Source organism: Panulirus ornatus, chromosome 19, assembly GCF_036320965.1.
Source record: "Panulirus ornatus isolate Po-2019 chromosome 19, ASM3632096v1, whole genome shotgun sequence".
In the NCBI taxonomy this organism is placed as follows: Eukaryota; Metazoa; Arthropoda; class Malacostraca; order Decapoda; family Palinuridae; genus Panulirus; species Panulirus ornatus.
This window is the reverse complement of record NC_092242.1, coordinates 22,484,235-22,508,331: the sequence shown is the minus strand read 5'-3', so window position 1 is coordinate 22,508,331 and position 24,097 is coordinate 22,484,235. Positions and strand designations below refer to the sequence as shown.

Sequence of the window (24,097 nt, the reverse complement as noted above, 5' to 3'; positions counted from 1 at the left end):
GCCTTCTACGACACGCAGGGAATACGTGGGAAGTATTCTATATATATATATATATATATATATATATATATTTTTTTTTTTTCTTTCTTTCAAACTATTCGCCATTTCCCGCATTAGCGAGGTAGCGTTAAGAACAGAGGACTGGGCCTTTGAGGGAATACCCTCACCTGGCCCAATTCTCTGTTCCTTCTTTTGGAAAATTTAAAAAAAAAAAGAAAAAAAAAAAACGAGCGGGGAGGATTTCCAGCCCCCCCGCTCTCTCCCCGTTTAGTCACCTTCTACGACACGCAGGGAATACGTGGGAAGTATTCTTTCTCCCCTATCCCCAGGGGATATATATATATGTGTGTGTGGAAGTCGAGAACATTATCTCGGAAAGCAAGAAATGGGTATGTTTGAAGGAATAGTGGTTCCAACAATGTTGTATGGTTGCGAGGCGTGGGCTATGGATAGAGTTGTGCACAGGAGGATGGATGTGCTGGAAATGAGATGTTTGAGGACAATGTGTGGTGTGAGGTGGTTTGATCGAGTGAGTAACGTAAGGGTAAGAGAGATGTGTGGAAATAAAAAGAGCGTGGTTGAGAGAGCAGAAGAGGGTGTTTTGAAGTGGTTTGGGCACATGGAGAGAATGAGTGAGGAAAGATTGACCAAGAGGATATATGTGTCGGAGGTGGAGGGAACGAGAAGAAGAGGGAGACCAAATTGGAGGTGGAAAGATGGAGTGAAAAAGATTTTGTGTGATCGGGGCCTGAACATGCAGGAGGGTGAAAGGAGGGCAAGGAATAGAGTGAATTGGAGCGATGTGGTATACCGGGGTTGACGTGCTGTCAGTGGATTGAATCAAGGCATGTGAAGCGTCTGGGGTAAACCGTGGAAAGTGTGTAGGTATGTATATTTGCGTGTGTGGACGTATGTATATACATGTGTATGGGGGGGGGTTGGGCCATTTCTTTCGTCTGTTTCCTTGCGCTACCTCGCAAACGCGGGAGACAGCGACAAAGTATAAAAAAAAAATAATATATATATATATATATATATATATATATATATATATATATATATATATATATATATATATATATATATATATATATATATTTATTAAATTTTAGGGAGAATAAAAAGATGTTCTGAAAGGAGGTAAATAAAGTGCGTAAGACAAGGGAGCAAATGGGAACTTCAGTGAAGGGCGCAAATGGGGAGGTGATAACAAGTAGTGGTGATGTGAGAAGGAGATGGAGTGAGTATTTTGAAGGTTTGTTGAATGTGTTTGATGATAGAGTGGCAGATATAGGGTGTTTTGGTCGAGGTGGTGTGCAAAGTGAGAGGGTTAGGGAAAATGATTTGATAAACAGAGAAGAGGTAGTAAAAGCTTTGCGGAAGATGAAAGCCGGCAAGGCAGCAGGTTTGGATGGTATTGCAGTGGAATCTATAAAAAAAGGGGGTGACTGTATTATTGACTGGTTGGTAAGGTTATTTAATGTATGTATGACTCATGGTGAGGTGCCTGAGGATTGGCGGAATGCGTGCATAGTGCCATTGTACAAAGGCAAAGGGGATAAGAGTGAGTGCTCAAATTACAGAGGTATAAGTTTGTCGTTGAAGGCGACTAGAGGGGACGGGAGCGGGGGGCCAGAAATCCTCCCCTCCTTGTATTTTTTTAACTTTCTAAAATGGGAAGCAGAAGAAGGAGTCACGCGGGGAGTGCTCATCCTCCTCGAAGGCTCAGACTGGGGTGTCTAAATGTGTGTAGATGTAAACAGGATGTGAAAAAAGGAGAGATAGGTAGTATGTTTGAGGAAAGGAACCTCGATGTTTTGGCTCTGAGTGAAATGAAGCTCAAGGGTAAATGGGAAGAGTGGTTTGGGAATGTCTTGGGAGTAAAGTCAGGGGTTAGTGAGAGGACAAGAGCAAGGGAAGGAGTAGCAGTACTCCTGAAACAGGAGTTGTGGGAGTATATGATAGAATGTAAAAAAAGTAAATTCTCAATTAATATGGGTAAAACTGAAAGTTGATTGAGAGATATGGGTGATTGTTGGTGCATATTCACCTGGGCATGAGAAGAAAGATCATGAGAGGCAAATGTTTTGGGAGCAGCTGAATGAGTGTGTTAGTGGTTTTGATGCACGAGACCGGGTTATAGTGATGGGTGATTTGAATGCAAAGGTGAGTAATGTGGCAGTTGAGGGAATAATTGGTATACATGGGGTGTTCAGTGTTGTAAATGGAAATGGTGAAGAGCTTGTAGATTTATGTGCTGAAAAAGGACTGGTGATTGGGAATACCTGGTTTAAAAGGCGAGATATACATAAGTATACGTATGTAAGTAGGAGAGATGGCCAGAGAGCGTTATTGGATTACGTGTTAATTGACAGGCGCACGAAAGAGAGACTTTTGGATGTTAACGTGCTGAGAGGTGCAACTGGAGGGATGTCTGATCATTATCTTGTGGAGGCTAAGGTGAAGATTTGTATGGGTTTTCAGAAAAGAAGAGTGAATGTTGGGGTGAAGAGGGTGGTGAGAGTAAGTGAGCTTGGGAAGGAGACTTGTGTGAGGAAGTACCATGAGAGACTGAGTACAGAATGGAAAAAGGTGAGAACAATGGAAGTAAGGGGAGTGGGGGAGGAATGGGATGTATTTAGGGAATCAGTGATGGATTGCGCAAAAGATGCTTGTGGCATGAGAAGAGTGGGAGGTGGGTTGATTAGAAAGGGTAGTGAGTGGTGGGATGAAGAAGTAAGATTATTAGTGAAAGAGAAGAGAGAGGCATTTGGATTATTTTTGCAGGGAAAAATTGCAATTGAGTGGGAGATGTATAAAAGAAAGAGACAGGAGGTCAAGAGAAAGGTGCAAGAGGTGAAAAAGAGGGCAAATGAGAGTTGGGGTGAGAGAGTATCATTAAATTTTAGGGAGACTAAAAAGATGTTCTGGAAGGAGGTAAATAAAGTGCGTAAGACAAGGAAGCAAATGGGAACTTCAGTGAAGGGCGCAAATGGGGAGGTGATAACAAGTAGTGGTGATGTGAGAAGGAGATGGAGTGAGTATTTTGAAGGTTTGTTGAATGTGTTTGATGATAGAGTGGCAGATATCGGGTGTTTTGGTCAAGGTGGTGTGCAAAGTGAGAGGGTTAGGGAAAATGATTTGGTAAACAGAGAAGAGGTAGTAAAAGCTTTGCGGAAGATGAAAGCCAGCAAGGCAGCAGGTTTGGATGGTATTGCAGTGGAATTTATTAAAAAAGGGGGTGACTGTATTGTTGACTGGTTGGTAAGGTTATTTAATGTATGTATCACTTATGGTGAGGTGCCTGAGGATTGGCAGAATGCGTGCATAGTGCCATTGTACAAAGGCAAAGGGGATAAGAGTGAGTGCTCAAATTACAGAGGTATAAGTTTGTTGAGTATTCCTGGTAAATTATATGGTAGGGTATTGATTGAGAGGGTGAAGGCATGTACAGAGCATCAGATTGGAGAAGAGCAGTGTGGTTTCAGAAGTGGTAGAAGATGTGTGGATCAGGTGTTTGCTTTGAAGAATGTATGTGAGAAATACTTAGAAAAGCAAATGGATTTGTATGTAGCATTTATGGATCTGGAGAAGGCATATGATAGAGTTGATAGAGATGCTTTGTGGAAGGTATTAAGAATATATGGTGTGGGAGGCAAGTTGTTAGAAGCATTGAAAAGTTTTTATCAAGGATGTAAGGCATGTGTACGTGTAGGAAGAGAGGAAAGTGATTGGTTCTCAGTGAATGTAGGTTTGCGGCAGGGGTGTGTGATGTCTCCATGGTTGTTTAATTTGTTTATGGATGGGGTTGTTAGGGAGGTGAATGCCTGTCAATTAACACGTAATCCAATAATGCTCTCTGGCTATCTCTCCTACTTACATACGTATACTTATGTATATCTCGCTTTTTAAACCAGGTATTCCCAATCACCAGTCCTTTTTCAGCACATAAATCTACAAGCTCTTTGCCATTTCCATTTACAACACTGAACACCCCATGTATACCAATTATTCCCTCAACTGCCACATTACTCACCTTTGCATTCAAATCACCCATCACTATAACCCGGTCGCGTGCATCAAAACCACTAACAGACCCATTCAGCTGCTCCCAAAGCACTTGCCTCTCATGATCTTTCTTCTCATGCCCAGGTGAATATACACCAATAATCACCCATATCTCTCCATCAACTTTCAGTTTTACCCATATTAATCAAGAATTTACTCTCTTACATTCCATCACATACTCCCCCAACTCCTGTTTAAGGAGTAGTGCTACTCCTTCCCTTGCTCTTGTCCTCTCACTAACCCCTGACTTTACTCCCAAGACATTCCCAAACCACTCTTCCCCTTTACCCTTTAGCTTCGTTTCACTTAGAGCCAAAACATCCAGGTTCCTTTCCTCAGACATACAACCTGTCTCTCCTTTTTTCACATCTTGTTTACATCCACACACATTTAGACACCCTAGTCTGAGCCTTCGAGGAGGATGAGCACTCCCCGCTTGACTCCTTCTTCTGTTTCCCATTTTAGAAAGTTAAAAATACAAGGAGGGGAGGATTTCTGGCCACCCACTCCCTTCCCCTGTAGTCGACTTCTACGACACGCGAGGAATGCGTGGGAAGTATTCTTTCACCCCTATCCCCAGCGATAATATATATATATATATATATATATATATTTTTTTTTCATACTATTCGCTATTTCCCGCGATAGCGAGGTAGCGTTAAGAACAGAGGACTGGGCCTTTGAGGGAATATCCTCACCTGGCCCTCTTCTCTGTTCCTTCTTTTGGAAAATTAAAAAGAAAAAAAAAAAAAGAGAGGGGAGGATTTCCAGACCCCCGCTCCCCTCCCTTTTAGTTGCCTTCTGCGACACGCAGGGAATACGTGGGAAGTATTCTTTCTCCCCTATCCCCTATCATAGAAGGCGACTAAAAGGGGAATATATATATATATATATATATATATATATATATATATATATATATATATATATATATATATATATATATATGTATGTATATTATTGACTGGTTGGTAAGGTTATTTAATGTATGTATGACTCATGGTGAGGTGCCTGAGGATTGGTGGAATGCTTGCATAGTGCCATTGTACAAAGGCAAAGGGGATAAGAGTGAGTGCTCAAATTACAGAGGTATAAGTTTGTTGAGTATTCCTGGTAAATTATATGGGAGGGTATTGATTGAGAGGGTGAAGGCATGTACAGAGCATCAGATTGGGTAAGAGCAGTGTGGTTTCAGAAGTGGTAGAGAATGTGTGGATCAGGTGTTTGCTTTGAAGAATGTATGTGAGAAATACTTAGAAAAGCAAATGAATTTGTATGTAGCATTTATGGATCTGGAGAAGGCATATGATAGAGTTGATAGAGATGCTCTGTGGAAGGTATTAAGAATATATGATGTGGGAGGCAAGTTGTTAGAAGCAGTGAAAAGTTTTTATCGAGGATGTAAGGCATGTGTACGTGTAGGAAGAGAGGAAAGTGATTGGTTCTCAGTGAATGTAGGTTTGCGGCAGGGGTGTGTGATGTCTCCATGCTTGTTTAATTTGTTTATGGATGGGGTTGTTAGGGAGGTGAATGTAAGAGTTTTGGAAAGAGGGGTAAGTATGAAGTCTGTTGGGGATGAGAGAGGTTGGGAAGTGAGTCAGTTGTTGTTCGCTGATGATACAGCGCTGGTGGCTGATTCATGTGAGAAACTGCAGAAGCTGGTGACTGAGTTTGGTAAAGTGTGTGAAAGAAGAAAGTTAAGAGTAGATGTGAATAAGAGCAAGGTAATTAGGTACAGTAGGGTTGAGGGTCAAGTCAATTGGGAGGTAAGTTTGAGTAGAGAAAAACTGGAGGAAGTAAAGTGTTTTAGATATCTGGGAGTGGGGTCTGGCAGTGGATGGAACCATGGAAGCGGAAGTGGATCATAGGGTGGGGGAGGGGGCGAAAATCCTGGGAGCCTTGAAGAATGTGTGGAAGTCGAGAACATTATCTCGGAAAGCAAAAATGGGTATGTTTGAAGGAATAGTGGTTCCAACAATTTTGTATGGTTGCGAGGCGTGGGCTATGGATAGAGTTGTGCACAGGAGGATGGATGTGCTGGAAATGAGATGTTTGAGGACAATGTGTGGTGTGAGGTGGTTTGATCGAGTAAGTAACGTAAGGGTAAGAGAGGTGTGTGGAAATAAAAAGAGCGTGGTTGAGAGAGCAGAAGAGGGTGTTTTGAAATGGTTTGGGCACATAGAGAGAATGAGTGAGGAAAGATTGACAAAGAGGATATATATGTCGGAGGTGGAGGGAACGAGGAGAAGAGGGAGACCAAATTGGAGGTGGAAAGATGGAGTGAAAAAGATTTTGTGTGATCGGGGCCTGAACATGCAGGAGGGTGAAAGGAGGGCAAGGAATAGAGTGAATTGGATCGATGTTGTATACCGGGGTTGACGTGCTGTGAGTGGATTGAATCAGGGCATGTGAAGCGTCTGGGGTAAACCATGGAAAGCTGTGTAGGTATGTATATTTGCGTGTGTGGACGTATGTATATACATGTGTATGGGGGTGGGTTGGGCCATTTCTTTCGTCTGTTTCCTTGCGCTACCTCGCAAACGCAGGAGACAGAGACAAAGCAAAAAAAGAAATATATATATATATATTTTTTATTTTATTATACTTTGTCGCTGTCTCCCGCGTTTGCGAGGTAGCGCAAGGAAACAGACGAAAGAAATGGCCCAACCCCCCCATACACATGTATATACATACGTCCACACATGCAAATATACATACCTACACAGCTTTCCATGGTTTACCCCAGACTCTTCACATGCCTTGATTCAATCCACTGACAGCACGTCAACCCCGGTATACCACATCGCTCCAATTCACTCTATTCCTTGCCCTCCTTTCACCCTCCTGCATGTTCAGGCCCCGATCACACAAAATCTTTTTCACTCCATCTTTCCACCTCCAATTTGGTCTCCCTCTTCTCCTCGTTCCCTCCACCTCCGACACATATATCCTCTTGGTCAATCTTTCCTCACTCATTCTCTCCATGTGCCCAAACCACTTCAAAACACCCTCTTCTGCTCTCTCAACCATGCTCTTTTTATTTCCACACATCTCTCTTACCCTTACGTTACTCACTCGATCAAACCACCTCACACCACACATTGTCCTCAAACATCTCATTTCCAGCACATCCATCCTCCTGCACACAACTCTATCCATAGCCCACGCCTCGCAACCATACAACATTGTTGGAACCACTATTCCTTCAAACATACCCATTTTTTGCTTTCCGAGATAATGTTCTCGACTTCCACACATTCTTCAAGGCGCCCAGAATTTTCGCCCCCTCCCCCACTCTATGATCCACTTCCGCTTCCATGGTTCCATCCGCTGCCAGATCCACTCCCAGATATCTAAAACACTTCACTTCCTCCAATTTTTCTCCATTCAAACTCACCTCCCAATTGACTTGACCCTCAACCCTACTGTACCTAATAACCTTGCTCTTATTCACATTTACTCTTAACTTTCTTCTTCCACACACTTTACCAAACTCAGTCACCAGCTTCTGCAGTTTCTCACATGAATCAGCCACCAGCGCTGTATCATCAGCAAACAACAACTGACTCACTTCCCAAGCTCTCTCATCCCCAACAGACTTCATACTTGCCCCTCTTTCCAAAACTCTTGCATTTACCTCCCTAACAACCCCATCCATAAACAAATTAAACAACCATGGAGACATCACACACCCCTGCCGCAAACCTACATTCACTGAGAACCAATCACTTTCCTCTCTTCCTACACGTACACATGCCTTACATCCTCGATAAAAACTTTTCACTGCTTCTAACAACTTTCCGCCCACACCATATATTCTTAATACCTTCCATAGAGCATCTCTATCAACTCTATCATATGCCTTCTCCAGATCCATAAATGCTACATACAAATCCATTTGCTTTTCTAAGTATTTCTCACATACATTCTTCAAAGCAAACACCTGATCCACACATCCTCTACCACTTCTGAAACCACACTGCTCTTCCCCAATCTGATGCTCTGTACATGCCTTCACCCTCTCAATCAATACCTTCCCATATAATTTACCAGGAATACTCAACAAACTTATACCTCTGTAATTTGAGCACTCACTCTTATCCCCTTTGCCTTTGTACAATGGCACTATGCATGCATTCCGCCAATCCTCAGGCACCTCACCATGAGTCATACATACATTAAATAACCTTACTAACCAGTCAATAATACAGTCACCTGCTTTTTAATAAATTCCACTGCAATACCATCCAAACCTGCTGCCTTGCCGGCTTTCATCTTCCGCAAAGCTTTCACTACCTCTTCTCTGTTTACCAAATCATTTTCCCTAACCCTCTCACTTTGCACACCACCTTGACCAAAACACCCTATATCTGCCACTCTATCATCAAACACATTCAACAAACCTTCAAAATACTCACTCCATCTCCTTCTCACATCACCACTACTTGTTATCACCTCCCCATTTGCGCCCTTCACTGAAGTTCCCATTTGCTCCCTTGTCTTGCGCACTTTATTTACCTCCTTCCAGAACATCTTTTTATTTTCCCTAAAATTTAATGATACTCTCTCACCCCAACTCTCATTTGCCCTTTTTTTCACCTCTTGCACCCTTCTCTTGACCTTCTGTCTCTTTCTTTTATACATCTCCCACTCAATTTCATTTTTTCCTCTGCATATATATGGGGATAGGGGAGAAAGAATACTTCCTATGTATTCCCTGCGTGTCGTAGAAGGCGACTAAAAGGGGAGAGAGCGGATGGCTGGAAATCCTCCCCTCTCGTTTTTTTTTTTTTTTTATTTTTCCAAAAGAAGGAACAGAGAAGGGGGCCAGGTGAGGATTTTCCCTCTAAGGCCCAGTCCTCTGTTCTTAACGCTACCTCGCAAACGCGGGAAATGGCGAATCGTATGAAAAAAATATATATATATATATATATATATATATATATATATATATATATATATATATATATATATATATATATATATATATTTTTTTTTAACTATTCGCCATTTCCCGCATTAGCGAGGTAGCGTTAAGAACAGAGGACTGGGCCTTTTTTGGAATATCCTCACCTGGCCCCCCTCTCTTCCTTCTTTTGGAAAATTTAAAAAAAAACGAGAGGGGAGGAATTCCAGCTCCCCGCTCTCTCCCCTTTTAGTCGCCTTCTACGACATGCAGGGAATACGTGGGAAGTATTCTTAAACCCCTATCCCCAGGGATATATATATATATATATATATATATATATATATATATATATATATATATATATATATATATATATATATAAATGTAAGGCATGTGTACGTGTAGGAAGAGAGGAAAGTGATTGGTTCTCAGTGAATGTAGGTTTGCGGCAGGGGTGTGTGATGTCTCCATGGTTGTTTAATTTGTTTATGGATGGGGTTGTTAGGGAGGTAAATGCAAGAGTTTTGGAAAGAGGGGCAAGTATGAAGTCTGTTGGGGATGAGAGAGCTTGGGAAGTGAGTCAGTTGTTGTTCGCTGATGATACAGTGCTGGTGGCTGATTCATGTGAGAAACTGCAGAAGCTGGTGACTGAGTTTGGTAAAGTGTGTGGAAGAAGAAAGTTAAGAGTAAATGTGAATAAGAGCAAGGTTATTAGGTACAGTAGGGTTGAGGGTCAAGTCAATTGGGAGGTGAGTTTGAATGGAGAAAAACTGGAGGAAGTGAAGTGTTTTAGATATCTGGGAGTGGATCTGGCAGCGGATGGAACCATGGAAGCGGAAGTGGATCATAGGGTGGGGGAGGGGGCGAAAATTCTGGGGGCCTTGAAGAATGTGTGGAAGTCGAGAACATTATCTCGGAAAGCAAAAATGGGTATGTTTGAAGGAATAGTAGTTCCAACAATGTTGTATGGTTGCGAGGCGTGGGCTATGGATAGAGTTGTGCGCAGGAGGATGGATGTGCTGGAAATGAGATGTTTGAGGACAATGTGTGGTGTGAGGTGGTTTGATTGAGTGAGTAACGTAAGGGTAAGAGAGATGTGTGGAAATAAAAAGAGCGTGGTTGAGAGAGCAGAAGAGGGTGTTTTGAAGTGGTTTGGGCACATGGAGAGAATGAGTGAGGAAAGATTGACCAAGAGGATATATGTGTCGGAGGTGGAGGGAACGAGGAGAAGAGGGAGACCAAATTGGAGGTGGAAAGATGGAGTGAAAAAGATTTTGTGTGATCGGGGCCTGAACATGCAGGAGGGTGAAAGGAGGGCAAGGAATAGAGTGAATTGGAGCGATGTGGTATACCGGGGTTGACGTGCTGTCAGTGGATTGAATCAAGGCATGTGAAGTGTCTTGGGTAAACCATGGAAAGCTGTGTAGGTATGTATATTTGCGTGTGTGGACGTATGTATATACATGTGTATGGGGGTGGGTTGGGCCATTTCTTTCGTCTGTTTCCTTGCTCTACCTCGCAAACGCGGGAGACTAAGGTGAAGATTAGCATGGGTTTTCAGAAAAGAAGAGTGAATGTTGGGGTGAAGAAGGTGGTGAGAGTAAGTGAGCTTAGGAAGGAGACCTGTGTGAAGAAGTATCAGGAGAGTCTGTGTACAGAATGGAAAAAGGTGAGAACAATGGAAGTAAGGGGAGTGGGGGAGGAATGGGATGTATTTAGGGAATCAGTGATGGATTGCGCAAAAGATGCTTGTGGCATGAGAAGAGTGGGAGGTGGGCTGTTTAGAAAGGGTAGTGAGTGGTGGGATGAAGAAGTAAGAGTATTAGTGAAAGAGAAGAGAGAGGCATTTGGACGATTTTTGCAGGGAAAAAATGCAATTGAGTGGGAGAAGTATAAAAGAAAGAGACAGGAGGTCAAGAGAAAGGTGCAAGAGGTGAAAAAAAGGGCAAATGAGAGTTGGGGTGAGAGACTATCAGTAAATTTTAGGGAGAATAAAAAGATGTTCTGGAAGGAGGTAAATAGGGTGCGTAAGACAAGGGAGCAAATGGGAACTTCAGTGAAGGGCGTAAATGGGGAGGTGATAACAAGTAGTGGTGATATATATATATATATATATATATATATATATATATATATATATATATATATATATATATATATGATTTGGTAAACAGAGAAGAGGTAGTGAAAGCCTTGCGGAAGATGAAAGCCGGCAAGGCAGCAGGTTTGGATGGTATTGCAGTGGAATTTATTAAAAAAGGGGGTGACTGTATTGTTGACTGGTTGGTAAGGTTATTTAATGTATGTATGACTCATGGTGAGGTGCCTGAGGATTGGCGGAATGCGTGCATAGTGCCATTGTACAAAGGCAAAGGGGATAAGAGTGAGTGCTCAAATTACAGAGGTATAAGTTTGTTGAGTATTCCTGGTAAATTATATGGGAGGGTATTGATTGAGAGGGTGAAGGCATGTACAGAGCATCAGATTGGGGAAGAGCAGTGTGGTTTCAGAAGTGGTAGAGGATGTGTGGATCAGGTGTTTGCTTTGAAGAATGTATGTGAGAAATACTTAGAAAAGCAAATGGATTTGTATGTAGCATTTATGGATCTGGAGAAGGCATATGATAGAGTTGATGGAGATGCTCTGTGGAAGGTATTAAGAAGATATGGTGTGGGAGGAAAGTTGTTAGAAGCAGTGAAAAGTTTTTATCGAGGATGTAAGGCATGTGTACGTGTAGGAAGAGAGGAAAGTGATTGGTTCTCAGTGAATGTAGGTTTGCGGCAGCGGTGTGTGATGTCTCCATGGTTGTTTAATTTGTTTATGGATGGGGTTGTTAGGGAGGTAAATGCAAGAGTTTTGGAAAGAGGGGCAAGTATGAAGTCTGTTGGGGATGAGAGAGGTTGGGAAGTGAGTCAGTTGTTGTTCGCTGATGATACAGCGCTGGTGGCTGATTCATGTGAGAAACTGCAGAAGCTGGTGACTGAGTTTGGAAAAGTGTGTGGAAGAAGAAAGTTAAGAGTAAATATGAATAAGAGCAAGGTTATTAGGTACAGTAGGGTTGAGGGTCAAGTCAATTGGGAGGTGAGTTTGAATGGAGAAAAACTGGAGGAAGTGAAGTGTTTTAGATATCTGGGAGTGGATCTGGCAGCGGATGGAACCATGGAAGCGGAAGTTGATCATAGAGTGGGGGAGGGGGCGAAAATCCTGGGGGCCTTGAAGAATGTGTGGAAGTCGAGAACATTATCTCGGAAAGCAAAAATGGGTATGTTTGAAGGAATAGTAGTTCCAACAATGTTGTATGGTTGCGAGGCGTGGGCTATGGATAGAGTTGTGCGCAGGAGGATGGATGTGCTGGAAATGAGATGTTTGAGGACAATGTGTGGTGTGAGGTGGTTTGATCGAGTGAGTAACGTAAGGGTAAGAGAGATGTGTGGTAATAAAAAGAGCGTGGTTGAGAGAGCAGAAGAGGGTGTTTTGAAGTGGTTTGGGCACATGGAGAGGATGAGTGAGGAGAGATTGACCAAGAAGATATATGTGTCGGAGGTGGAGGGAACAAGGAGAAGAGGGAGACCAAATTGGAGGTGGAAGGATGGAGTGAAAAGGATTTTGTGTGATCGGGGCCTGAACATGCAGGAGGGTGAAAGGAGGGCAAGGAATAGAGTGAATTGGAGCGATGTGGTATACCGGGGTTGACGTGCTGTCAGTGGATTGAATCGGGGCATGTGAAGCGTCTGGGGTAAACCATGGAAAGCTGTGTAGGTATGAATATTTGCGTGTGTGGACGTATGTATATACATGTGTATGGGGGGGGGGTTGGGCCATTTCTTTCGTCTGTTTCCTTGCGCTACCTCGCAAACGCGGGAGACAGCGACAAAGTATAATAAAAATAATAAAAAATAATATATATATATATATATATATATATATATATGAATATATGGTGTGGGAGGCATGTTGTTAGAAGCAGTGAAAAGTTTTTATCGAGGATGTAAGGCATGTGTACGTGTAGGAAGAGAGGCTAGTGATTGGTTCTCAGTGAATGTAGGTTTGCGGCAGGGGTGTGTGATGTCTCCATGGTTGTTTAATTTGTTTATGGATGGGGTTGTTAGGGAGGTGAATGCAAGAGTTTTGGAAAGAGGGGCAAGTATAAAGTCTGTTGGGGATGAGAGAGCTTGGGAAGTGAGTCAGTTGTTGTTCGCTGATGATACAGCGCTGGTGGCTGATTCATGTGAGAAACTGCAGAAGCTGGTGACTGAGTTTGGTAAAGTGTGTGAAAGAAGAAAGTTAAGAGTAAATGTGAATAAGAGCAAGGTTATTAGGTACAGTAGGGTTGAGGGTCAAGTGAATTGGGAGGTAAGTTTGAATGGAGAAAAACTGGAGGAAGTAAAGTGTTTTAGATGTCTGGGAGTGGATCTGGCAGCGGATGGAACCATGGAAGCGGAAGTGGATCATAGGGTGGGGGAGGGGGCGAAAATTCTGGGAGCCTTGAAGAATGTGTGGAAGTCGAGAACATTATCTCGGAAAGCAAAAATGGGTATGTTTGGAGGAATAGTGGTTCCAACAATGTTGTATGGTTGCGAGGCGTGGGCTATGGATAGAGTTGTGCGCAGGAGGATGGATGTGCTGGAAATGAGATGTTTGAGGACAATGTGTGGTGTGAGGTGGTTTGATCGAGTAAGTAGCGTAAGGGTAAGAGAGATATGTGGAAATAAAAAGAGCGTGGTTGAGAGAGCAGAAGAGGGTGTTTTGAAGTGGTTTGGGCACATGGAGAGAATGAATGAGGAAAGATTGACCAAGGGGATATATTTGTCAAAGGTGGAGGGAACGAGGAGAAGTGGGAGACCAAATTGGAGGTGGAAAGATGGGGTGAAAAAGATTTTGTGTGATGGGGGCCTGAACATGCAGGAGGGTGAAAGGAGGGCAAGGAATAGAGTGAATTGGATCGATGTGGTATACCGGGGTTGACGTGCTGTCAGTGGATTGAATCAGGGCATGTGAAGCGTCTGGGGTAAACCATGGAAAGCTGTGTAGGTATGTATATTTGCGTGTGTGGACGTATGTATATACATGTGTATGGGGGTGGGTTGGGCCATTTCTTTCGTCTGTTTCCTTGCGCTACCTCGCAAACGCGGGAGACCGGCAAAAAAAAGAAAATATATATATATATATATATATATATATATATATTTCATTTTTTTTTTTTTTCATACTATTCGCTATTTCCCGCGATAGCGAGGTAGCGTTAAGAACAGAGGACTGGGCCTTTGAGGGAATATCCTCACCTGGACCTCTTTTCTGTTCCTTCTTTTGGAAAATTAAAAAAAAAAAAAACGAGAGGGGAGGATTTCCAGCCCCCCGCTCCCTTCCCTTTTAGTCGCCTTCTACGACACGCAGGGAATACGTGGGAAGTATTCTTTCTCCCCTATCCCCAGGGAATATATATATATATATATATATATATATATATATATATATATATATATATATATATATATATATATATTTATATGAGGACATGATCAAACACTTAATAGTAATGTTCATAAGACTAACTCTGGAATATGCCCGGAACCCAATGGTGTTAGTATTGTTGCCTGTGATCTTGTGCATAAGTTTGAATCTCAGTTGTGACACATGGTTCACAGTCAATCCAACTGCTCATTCACTTCTAGGTCTTGGTTGATGAATTGGTTACTTGTCTTGGTCTAGGGTACATACATCATACTTGATTGCCATTTCCCACATTAGCAAGGCAGCACCAGAAACAGATGAAGGTAGGCAAATCTGCTCACATACTTTCCCTTGCTGTTATGTGTAATGCACCAAAACAGCAGCTTCCTATCCACAACTGGGCTGCACAGACCTTTCCATGGTTTACCTTCAACACTTCACATGCCCTGGTTCAGTCCACTGACAGCATGTTCACTCTCATATACCGAATTGTTCCAATTCACTACATGCCATGCATGCCTTTCACCCTCCTGCATGTTGAGGCCCTTATTGCGTAAAATCTTTTTGAATCTTCCCTTTTATTTTTGAACACATATATTTCTTGAATGACATTTAGTCAGAGTTCTTGTAAGACATTGAATTCCAGGTGTTTGTTATAAGTAGCATTTATAAGTTTTTGATATTAGCATCACAGATGTGGTGTGTGAGACATGGGAGAGAAATGTGGTGAGACAATCTTTATCAGATGTATAATCAAAAGAAAGCATAGGTAACTAAAGGCTTCTTATATAAAGCACAAACAGAGTACACATTGTGACAAGAGAAACAAAAGAATGTGATAGTATTGTACCCAAAATACCAGACTTAACCAAGGAAAGACGACCAAGTCAACTGTAGATCTGTGTCTGAGTTAGTGATTCAAATCATTATTAGACTTGTTGACTAAAGACAAATCAAAGTCAGAAATGCAAGATTCAAGCCACTCCAAAACCACCCTAATAGTTAGGTTACATAAGGGTCAGTTGAACCCAACACCATTCACTGATTGACGATTTTGAGGCAGTGTTTCAACAGTCACTACAAATACATTAACAGAATACCTAACCATAAACATTAAACATTATTGTATAGATTATTATAAAAAATTACAAATTCATAGATTTGTAACACTTTCTTCCCCTACAATTGGAGGAGCAACATAGATCCTCATCTTCACATTGGACTTGTAAACATGGCATAAGCAAGAACATTTCCTTGTTCTTTTATGAGAGGGGTGTAAATTATATGGCTGGATGGCCAGAGCCTACCACATTGTTGATTTGTTTTGTGCATCCTACGAGGAAAAGTTGGGGGTTTTGGTCACCTTTTACTTTTATAGGATGGAAGGTGTCTTCTTGAAAGAATCTGAACTTTTCTAGAGCCAACATATAGCCAGAGTTTCCTATTCAATTGTAGAATGGTGATGCTAGTGGGGTATGAGTGTGCTAGAGTGATAACAAATGTGTTGTAGAGTGTAGGTGTTTGTTTGGATGCTTTTAAGGGATGACAGCTCCAGTCCCTAATTCACTGGTATCACTGAGGAAGATGATGGATATGGAGAAGTCTGGTGCATGCAGTACTGTATAGAAGAGCCTTGATATGGTATGAGGATTGTTGACTGTGTTTTTCTTAGGACTGACAGGGTTTGTTAAAGGAGTTACCATAAAGGCAGTTAGGACAGAACCTGTAATAGAAGCTGGTCATGTTCAAGAATCTTCTAACAGCTTTAGAGTTTTTGGGCACAGGAATATCCATGGGGTACAGGAATCTTAATGATGGCATCAATCTTTGAGGTTCTTGGAGTGGTGTTACTCACTATTTGGAAGATTTATTGTCAGTCCAACTTCTTTTAGTCAGTAAGTATCTGTTACAACTATCAAGTCATCCAGATAAGCCTGAATGCTCCCCAGTCTGGGTATGATTTTTGACCAGGCTTCAGAAAGTGGCTGGAGCATTCTTTATCCTTATTGGGATTCTTACGTAATGGAACAGGCCATCTAGTGTGGTGAAGGCAGAGATCTGTTCAGCCTTCTGAGTGATGGGTGCTTGGTACAGTGTCAGCAAACTTCAGGGAGAATAAGAAAATGTTTTGGATAGGGTGAGAACAAGAGAACAATTAGGAATATTGGTGAAGGGGGCAGTGGGGAAGTGGTAACAGCGAAGATAAGATGGTCCATGGCCCTTAAGTTTAGAGTTATTGATAACTTTAGGTCATGGGTACTTATGTGAGCTGTTTGTTGCTTTAATGTTTTTTTTCTCCTGTTAATATAGATTTTCTTATTTTTGAAGTGTATATTATGCATGTAATTCTAAAAGTACAGTTTTAGAGCTAAACCAATTCTTAAGTTTTAGCTTTTTTTTTATGTAACTTCCAAATTTGACCCACATTATGCTGTTCATGATTTTTAAAGCATTGATATACTCATGAGAATATATCCTTTATCAAAAATGAGACATTTCCTTGTTAAGGGAACTTTCAATAGCTTTTTGTGTATTTTAAGATGGAATTATGTTTTTCAAGTAAGTTAAAGTTACTTGAATTCAAGACCCACGAGACAACATTTCCCCTCATCTGAGACAAAATGATATTGAATATTGAAATCTTCATGTCCAAAACTATGAAAAATCATTCAAGAAGATAGAGAATAATGGGAAAGTTGAATTTTGAACAAGTTTGCTGAACAGGATAAATCCTCATCTCTTTTTATCCACACTGGATAATTGCTCTTTTAGACACCTTTGAGACTCAGTATACAGTAGGGAAATTACTTATTTATTCCATATAAAGTCTAGACAACAAGATGCTTGATAAAGAGGAAGGAGTGAAGACTTCATGACTGGAATGAGAAATTGTTGAAAAAACAGGAAACGTAATATATTAGAATAGAGAAGGCACACCATAAAGTGTTAGGGGATGTTATGCTTATCCATAAGCGTAGGGTAAGCTAAGTTAGATTTCTGAGGAGTTACAACATTCAGAGAAACTGAATGTGGATGAAAATAAAGGATTCAATGCTGACCTTAGGCAGAGGTGGGTGAGACCATGCCTTTAGGTACTGTGCTTCATGGAGTCCCATGCTATGATAGGTAAGTTATCTTTGCTCAAATCTTGGAGCTCACTGACCTTAGTGCCCAGCAACATCCTCCTGCCATCTTACTCAGGATTATCCAACCCAGTGAATACTGTAATTTGTTACACTTAATGTAGGAATGCTTAACTATTAATTCATAAGAGAAAACAATGGTATTGATAGCTTTTTATTTTTTTTTTTTTTGTCCAGTCTTGTAAATGAAAAGAATATTGATTTTATTTTGTGCAGTACAGATTTGGCAGATTTGTCAAGCAATATGTTTATCCTGAAATAGGAATTTTTAAGACTGGATTCATAGGAAAACATGATTATTATATTTTTTGTGTATCTGTTTACAATTAAAAGAGAAGAAAAGATTTTTTCATACTTAGAAAAAAATTGTGTACAGAAAGGATGAAAAAGGATTTTTACTAGAATTTATAGTATTCAATAATTTGGTTTTGATGATTATAGAAAATTCAGCTAATGTGATATATTTTTTGCCCTACTTTATTATTTTTCATGTAGATATTTATGTCCCTTCTCAGATTTTGTCCTGCTTTCCAATATTATTAAAGATTTTGCATCAGTGAAAGCACAGAAAACTTTTAGTATAATTTCTGATTCTCAAGTTTTGGGTTTTTATTTCCTCTTTGAGATTGACTTCCTTGTGTTGGAATTTAGCTTCTATATTTAGGATATAAAAAAAATATATGAAAGTCAGCTACATGATGAATTTAGTCCAGTAAGGGAAACCTATCTGATTGAGTTTAGAATGTAATAGTATAGTTTGGTAGTTCTCAACCTTGGTCTGAGATGCTGGGTGTTAGAACATAAGATAGCCTGGTGTTCATTAGTATGTTTTTCTTTATTTCAGTAGTATACAATATTCTCTTTCAATACACATAGTTGTATACAGATTTATGATTGCTTAAAGGTCTTTGATATTCTGAATATAACAGGTAAGGCTAGAATTTTCTGATTCACTTGTAGAAATATTATGAATACAAACTGGGGGTAAATTATTTATTGTGAATGAGTCAGAGTACTTTTTAACAGGATTGTTAACACATGGAATGATATACTCAGTTAAACAAAAGCAGCATCATGGATATGTTTATGCATAGTCTATAAATATTTCAGTTAAAGTCCATGACTGACATTATTTGTCCCTCTTGAGGGACCTAAAAAGTTCTGAGGTATTTCTCTTTGTACCATCTATTTACTTTTCTTCTCTTATTACACTGGACTTTAAGTTTCTGTTCTTCTACACCACAGAGAGCTCCCAAAAGGATCCAGTGGATTGCTGCTGTTTGAATTCTTTTGTATTTGTATTGTATATTGTGTAGCTCAAGGGGGTAAGGGGGTTCTTGCTCCATCACCCTCTCTCCTCTGAATAGGGAACATTTTGTATACTTATGCAGTGTTCCAAATTATTGATGAGGAAACCACCTTATTAAGTGGCAGTGGCTTTGCAGTGGAATATTAATACCATCCCATTTACCTTTATGTACTTACTATAGTGGGACATACACTCCCCACCAATATATGCGAAGGTGATGTACTTAGTCTGCAGACAGATAACCCAGCCCTGCACACATACTGTCTGTGCCAGTTTTTCATATATATGAGAGACTATATGATGTGTCATTCTTATCATTGTTGGCAAGTGTATTGGGTAGACCATGTACATCAGAACCATCCTGTTGGATATATTGTTGAACTTTCTTCCAGATAAAGCCTTATGAAATTCATTTTTTAAGATATACCTCAAGTTTCCATACAAAAAGCAATAAAGAGCAGGATTAAGAAGTGAGAAAAATTATACATTACTGTAGAATCTGTGCATGAAATTGATGTACATGAATATTTTGAATAGTGGGATTTAAAATTTGCTATTATTTTGGTTTTATCTTTTGGTTGTTGCTAGAGTTTGTAGAATGTTAACTGGAGTACATATGGATTATTTATAGAATTAGTAAAAATCATTATGTCTTGGGTACAATCTTGAGGTTTACAAAGAATTTATTTCATAACCCTAAGTTCCATAAATGGATTGATGTCATTAAAAATGTCAAACATTAATTTTGTAATTTTTTATCTAGTTACTTACCTGTGTTATCATACATCACACAGTGAAATACCTGGGTCTTCTAGCGATGTCTAAGATTCTGAAGACTCATCCCAAGTCTGTTCAAGCACACAAGGATCTGGTCCTCCAGTGCCTTGATGACAAAGATGAATCTATACGACTTAGAGCCCTTGACCTCCTGTATGGGATGGTAAGTTTTGATGAATTTAGTTTAGACACACTTTGCCTTCAGCTTTTGCATTAATGGGAATGGGTCTACATTGTTGTATTCAAAGGACTGGCTCATTAGTTTCTTTCAGATTATGGTTCAGTGTTTGTTTTCTAAATGAAAAAATTACAATTTGCTCATGAAGAGGGTTGTGAGAGTAAGTGAGCTTGGGAAGGAGACGTGTGTGAGGAAGTACCAGGAGAGACTGAGTACAGAATGGAAAAAGGTGAGAACAATGGAAGTAAGGGGAGTGGGGGAGGAATGGGATGTATTTAGGGAATCAGTGATGGATTGCGCAAAAGATGCTTGTTGCATGAGAAGCGTGGGAGGTGGGTTGATGAGAAAGGGTAGTGAGTGGTGGGATGAAGAAGTAAGATTATTAGTGAAAGAGAAGAGAGAGGCATTTGGACGATTTTTGCAGGGAAAAAATGCAGTTGAGTGGGAGATGTAGAAAAGAAAGAGACAGGAGGTCAAGAGAAAGGTGCAAGAGGTGAAAAAGAGGGCAAATGAGAGTTGGGGTGAGAGAGTATCATTAAATTTTAGGGAGAATAAAAAGATGTTCTGGAAGGAGGTAAATAAAGTGCGTAAGACAAGGGAGCAAATGGGAACTTCAGTGAAGGGCGCAAATGGGGAGGTGATAACAAGTAGTGGTGATGTGAGAAGGAGATGGAGTGAGTATTTTGAAGGTTTGTTGAATGTGTTTGATGATAGAGTGGCAGATATAGGGTGTCTTGGTCGAGGTGGTGTGCAAAGTGAGAGAGTTGGGGAAAATGATTTGGTAAACAGAGAAGAGGTAATAAAAGCTTTGGGAAAGATGAAAGCCAGCAAGGCAGCAGGTTTAGATGGTATTGCAGTGGAATTTATTAAAAAAGGGGGTGACTGTATTGTTGACTGGTTGGTAAGGTTATTTAATGTATGTATGACTCATGGTGAGGTGCCTGAGAATTGGCGGAATATGTGCATAGTGCCATTGTACAAAGGCAAAGGGGATAAGAGTGAGTGCTCAAATTACAGAGGTATAAGTTTGTTGAGTATTCCTGGTAAATTATATGGGAGGGTATTGATTGAGAGGGTGAAGGCATGTACAGAGCATCAGATTGGGAAGAGCAGTGTGGTTTCAGAAGTGGTAGAGGATGTGTGGATCAGGTGTTTGCTTTGAAGAATGTATGTGAGAAATACTTAGAAAAGCAAATGGATTTATATGTAGCATTTATGGATCTGGAGAAGGCATATGATAGAGTTGATAGAGATGCTCTGTGGAAGGTATTAAGAATATATGGTGTGGGTGGCAAGTTGTTAGAAGCAGTGAAAAGTTTTTATCGAGGATGTAAGGCATGTGTACGTGTAGGAAGAGAGGAAAGTGATTGGTTCTCAGTGAATGTAGGTTTGCGGCAGGGGTGTGTGATGTCTCCATGGTTGTTTAATATGTTTATGGATGGGGTTGTTAGGGAGGTGAATGCAAGAGTTTTGGAAAGAGGGGCAAGAATGAAGTCTGTTGTGGATGAGAGAGCTTGGGAAGTGAGTCAGTTGTTGTTCGCTGATGATACAGCGCTGGTGGCTGATTCATGTGAGAAACTGCAGAAGCTGGTGACTGAGTTTGGTAAAGTGTGTGAAAGAAGAAAGTTAAGAGTAAATGTGAATAAGAGCAAGGTTATTAGGTACAGTAGGGTTGAGGGTCAAGTCAACTGGGAGGTAAGTTTGAATGGAGAAAAACTGGAGGAATTAAAGTGTTTTAGATATCTGGGAGTGGATCTGGCAGCGTATGGAACCATGGAAGCGGAAGTGAATCATAGGGTGGGGGAGGGGGCGAAAATTCTGGGAGCCTTGAAGAATGTGTGGAAGTCGAGAACATTATCTCGGAAAGCAAAAATGGGTATGTTTGAAGGAATAGTGGTTCCAACAATGTTGTATGGTTGCGAGGCGTGGGCTATGGATAGAGTTGTGCGCAGGAGGATGGATGTGCTGGAAATGAGATGTTTGAGGACAATGTGTGGTGTGAGGTGGTTTGATCGAGTAAGTAATGTAAGGGTAAGAGAGATGTGTGGAAATAAAAAGAGCGTGGTTGAGAGAGCAGAAGAGGGTGTTTTGAAATGGTTTGGGCACATGGAGAGGATGAGTGAGGAAAGATTGACCAAGAGGATATATGTGTCGGAGGTGGAGGGAACGAGGAGAAGACCTAATTGGTGATGGAAAGATGGAGTGAAAAAGATTTTGAGTGATCGGGGCCTGAACATGCAGTAGGGTGAAAGGCGGGCAAGGAATAGAGTGAATTGGATCAATGTGGTATACCGGGGTTGACGTGCTGTCAGTGGATTGAATCAGGGCATGTGAAGCGTCTGGGGTAAACCATGGAAAGCTGTGTGGGGCCTGGATGTGCAAAGGGAGCTGTGGTTTCGGGCATTATTGCATGACAGCTAGAGACTGAGTGTGAACGAATGAGGCCTTTGTTGTCTTTTCCTAGTGCTACCCCGCACACATGAGGGGGGAGGGGGATGGTATTCCATGTGTGGTTAGGTGGTGATAGGAGTGAATAAAGGCAGTGTGAATTGTGTGCATGGGTATATATATATATGTGTCTGTGTGTGTATATATATGTGTACATTGAGATGTATAGGTATGTATATTTGCATGTGTGGACGTGTGTGTATATACATGTGTATGGGGGTGGGTTGGGCCATTTCTTTCGTCTGTTTCCTTGCGCTACCTCGCAAACGCAGGAGACAGCGACAAAGCAAAATAAATATAATAATCATGACTTTTCTCTTGTAGTACATTATTTGAAGTTTTTAGAGGCTCTTCTTTTATTATTTGTTGATGTAAATAAAAAGCAAACACAAATTTTACAGGGTAAGTTATGAATTATCATTTTTTTCCTGAAATATACACTAGATTCTGTGTCATAATTCTATTCCTTAAATGTAAACCCCATCTCATGTACATCATTAACTGTAAGTAAAATGCATCATGCACGTAGTTACTTATGAAACGTATGCTCTTTTCCAGCTCCTTTGTCATATTCTTGTAATATAGAGTGGGTGGGTAACCTTGTATTCAGAGGGCAAAACTTGTGTTGATTTGAAAGGAAAGCTGTGCAAGGAAAAAGATTTTATGTATAGAGAGTAGATGTTTTAGAGTAACACAGAATTAGCAAAATCCAACCACTGTTTCCCTTCATAGCTTACTGGGTAACACCAGTGGTAGCATTGTGATCATGATAGTCAGTGCTTTGTGATAATTAAGATACTTCACTTACAAATCTCAGGGACTGGCCTCAGAACTTGCTAGTCAAATTATAGCTCAGTAATATTAGGATAGTCATAAGGAATACACTAAAAATTAGATGTGAAGTTACCAATACTAGGACATAAACAGAAGACAAGGAGGAAGAATGCTATACAGTGCATGATTCACAGCAGAACTGTAAATATTCTGAGTTTAGAAGAACTGAGTTTAGAAGAATTGACACATAGAGGGAGAAAAGAGAAGAAACAATTAAGTGAGGTTTTGTGATGATGATAATACCTTGGTATTATGTAATTTTGCAGTTCTGAGATCCACCACTTTACATAGGAGATTCATTCATGGAAAGTGCAACTTAGCCAAAAAATGTGAAATTGGAGCCCATTTTAATGTAGGATACCATGTTATAAGGCAGGTTATACTCTAGGATATTTCTCAACCTTAATTTTACTCAAAAATATGAATAAGATGCCAAGAAACATAGAGTTCAGTACAGATATATTTTCACTATAAATATTTGGTTGGAAAATACTTAGATTATTGCTTTTGAGTAGAAGTACTGTGCAGTAAGTAGAAACACGTTAAGCTTTGGTTCCATGTTCTCTATGATTTGACTGCTGGTGCAATTGATCTTCTTTGACACATTGTAGGCATACAGCTATACTTTATCTCTATGTTCAAGAATTGTTCTCACTTATGATGTATAGAATCACAAAGTAACACTGAAGTGAACATATATTGTTTTATTTTACCCTGGTGCACTGAGAAGAGAAGTGTGTACATGAGCAGACATTTGCATGTTTTCTGAAAATGCTGAACTTGAACTGGTTCATATGTCTGTGCACCATGGCATTCAAGTAAAGCAGGGTTCTTGCATTTTCTTGTTTGCAAATCATCATTATTGAAGTAACTGGGCTGTTGAGTAAAGGGAGAAAATCAGTGATGTCTTTGTGTGTAATAAATTTGTAGAATTTCTTGATGATGAAATAACATAATTTATGAAACTGCATCATCCTTAA

At 40.5% G+C, this 24,097-nt stretch overlaps 1 protein-coding gene across 1 annotated transcript in view; it reads left to right on the top strand.

Moving 5' to 3' along the window:
- Nucleotides 1-24,097, top strand: part of g (adaptor-related protein complex 3, delta 1 subunit-like garnet) — a 468,686-nt gene that overhangs the window by 267,320 nt on the left and 177,269 nt on the right. Inside the window, exon 10 of the mRNA XM_071673747.1 lies at nt 19,675-19,820. Coding sequence (XP_071529848.1) covers nt 19,675-19,820 — 146 coding nt within the window. The remainder of the gene's footprint in view (nt 1-19,674; nt 19,821-24,097) is intronic.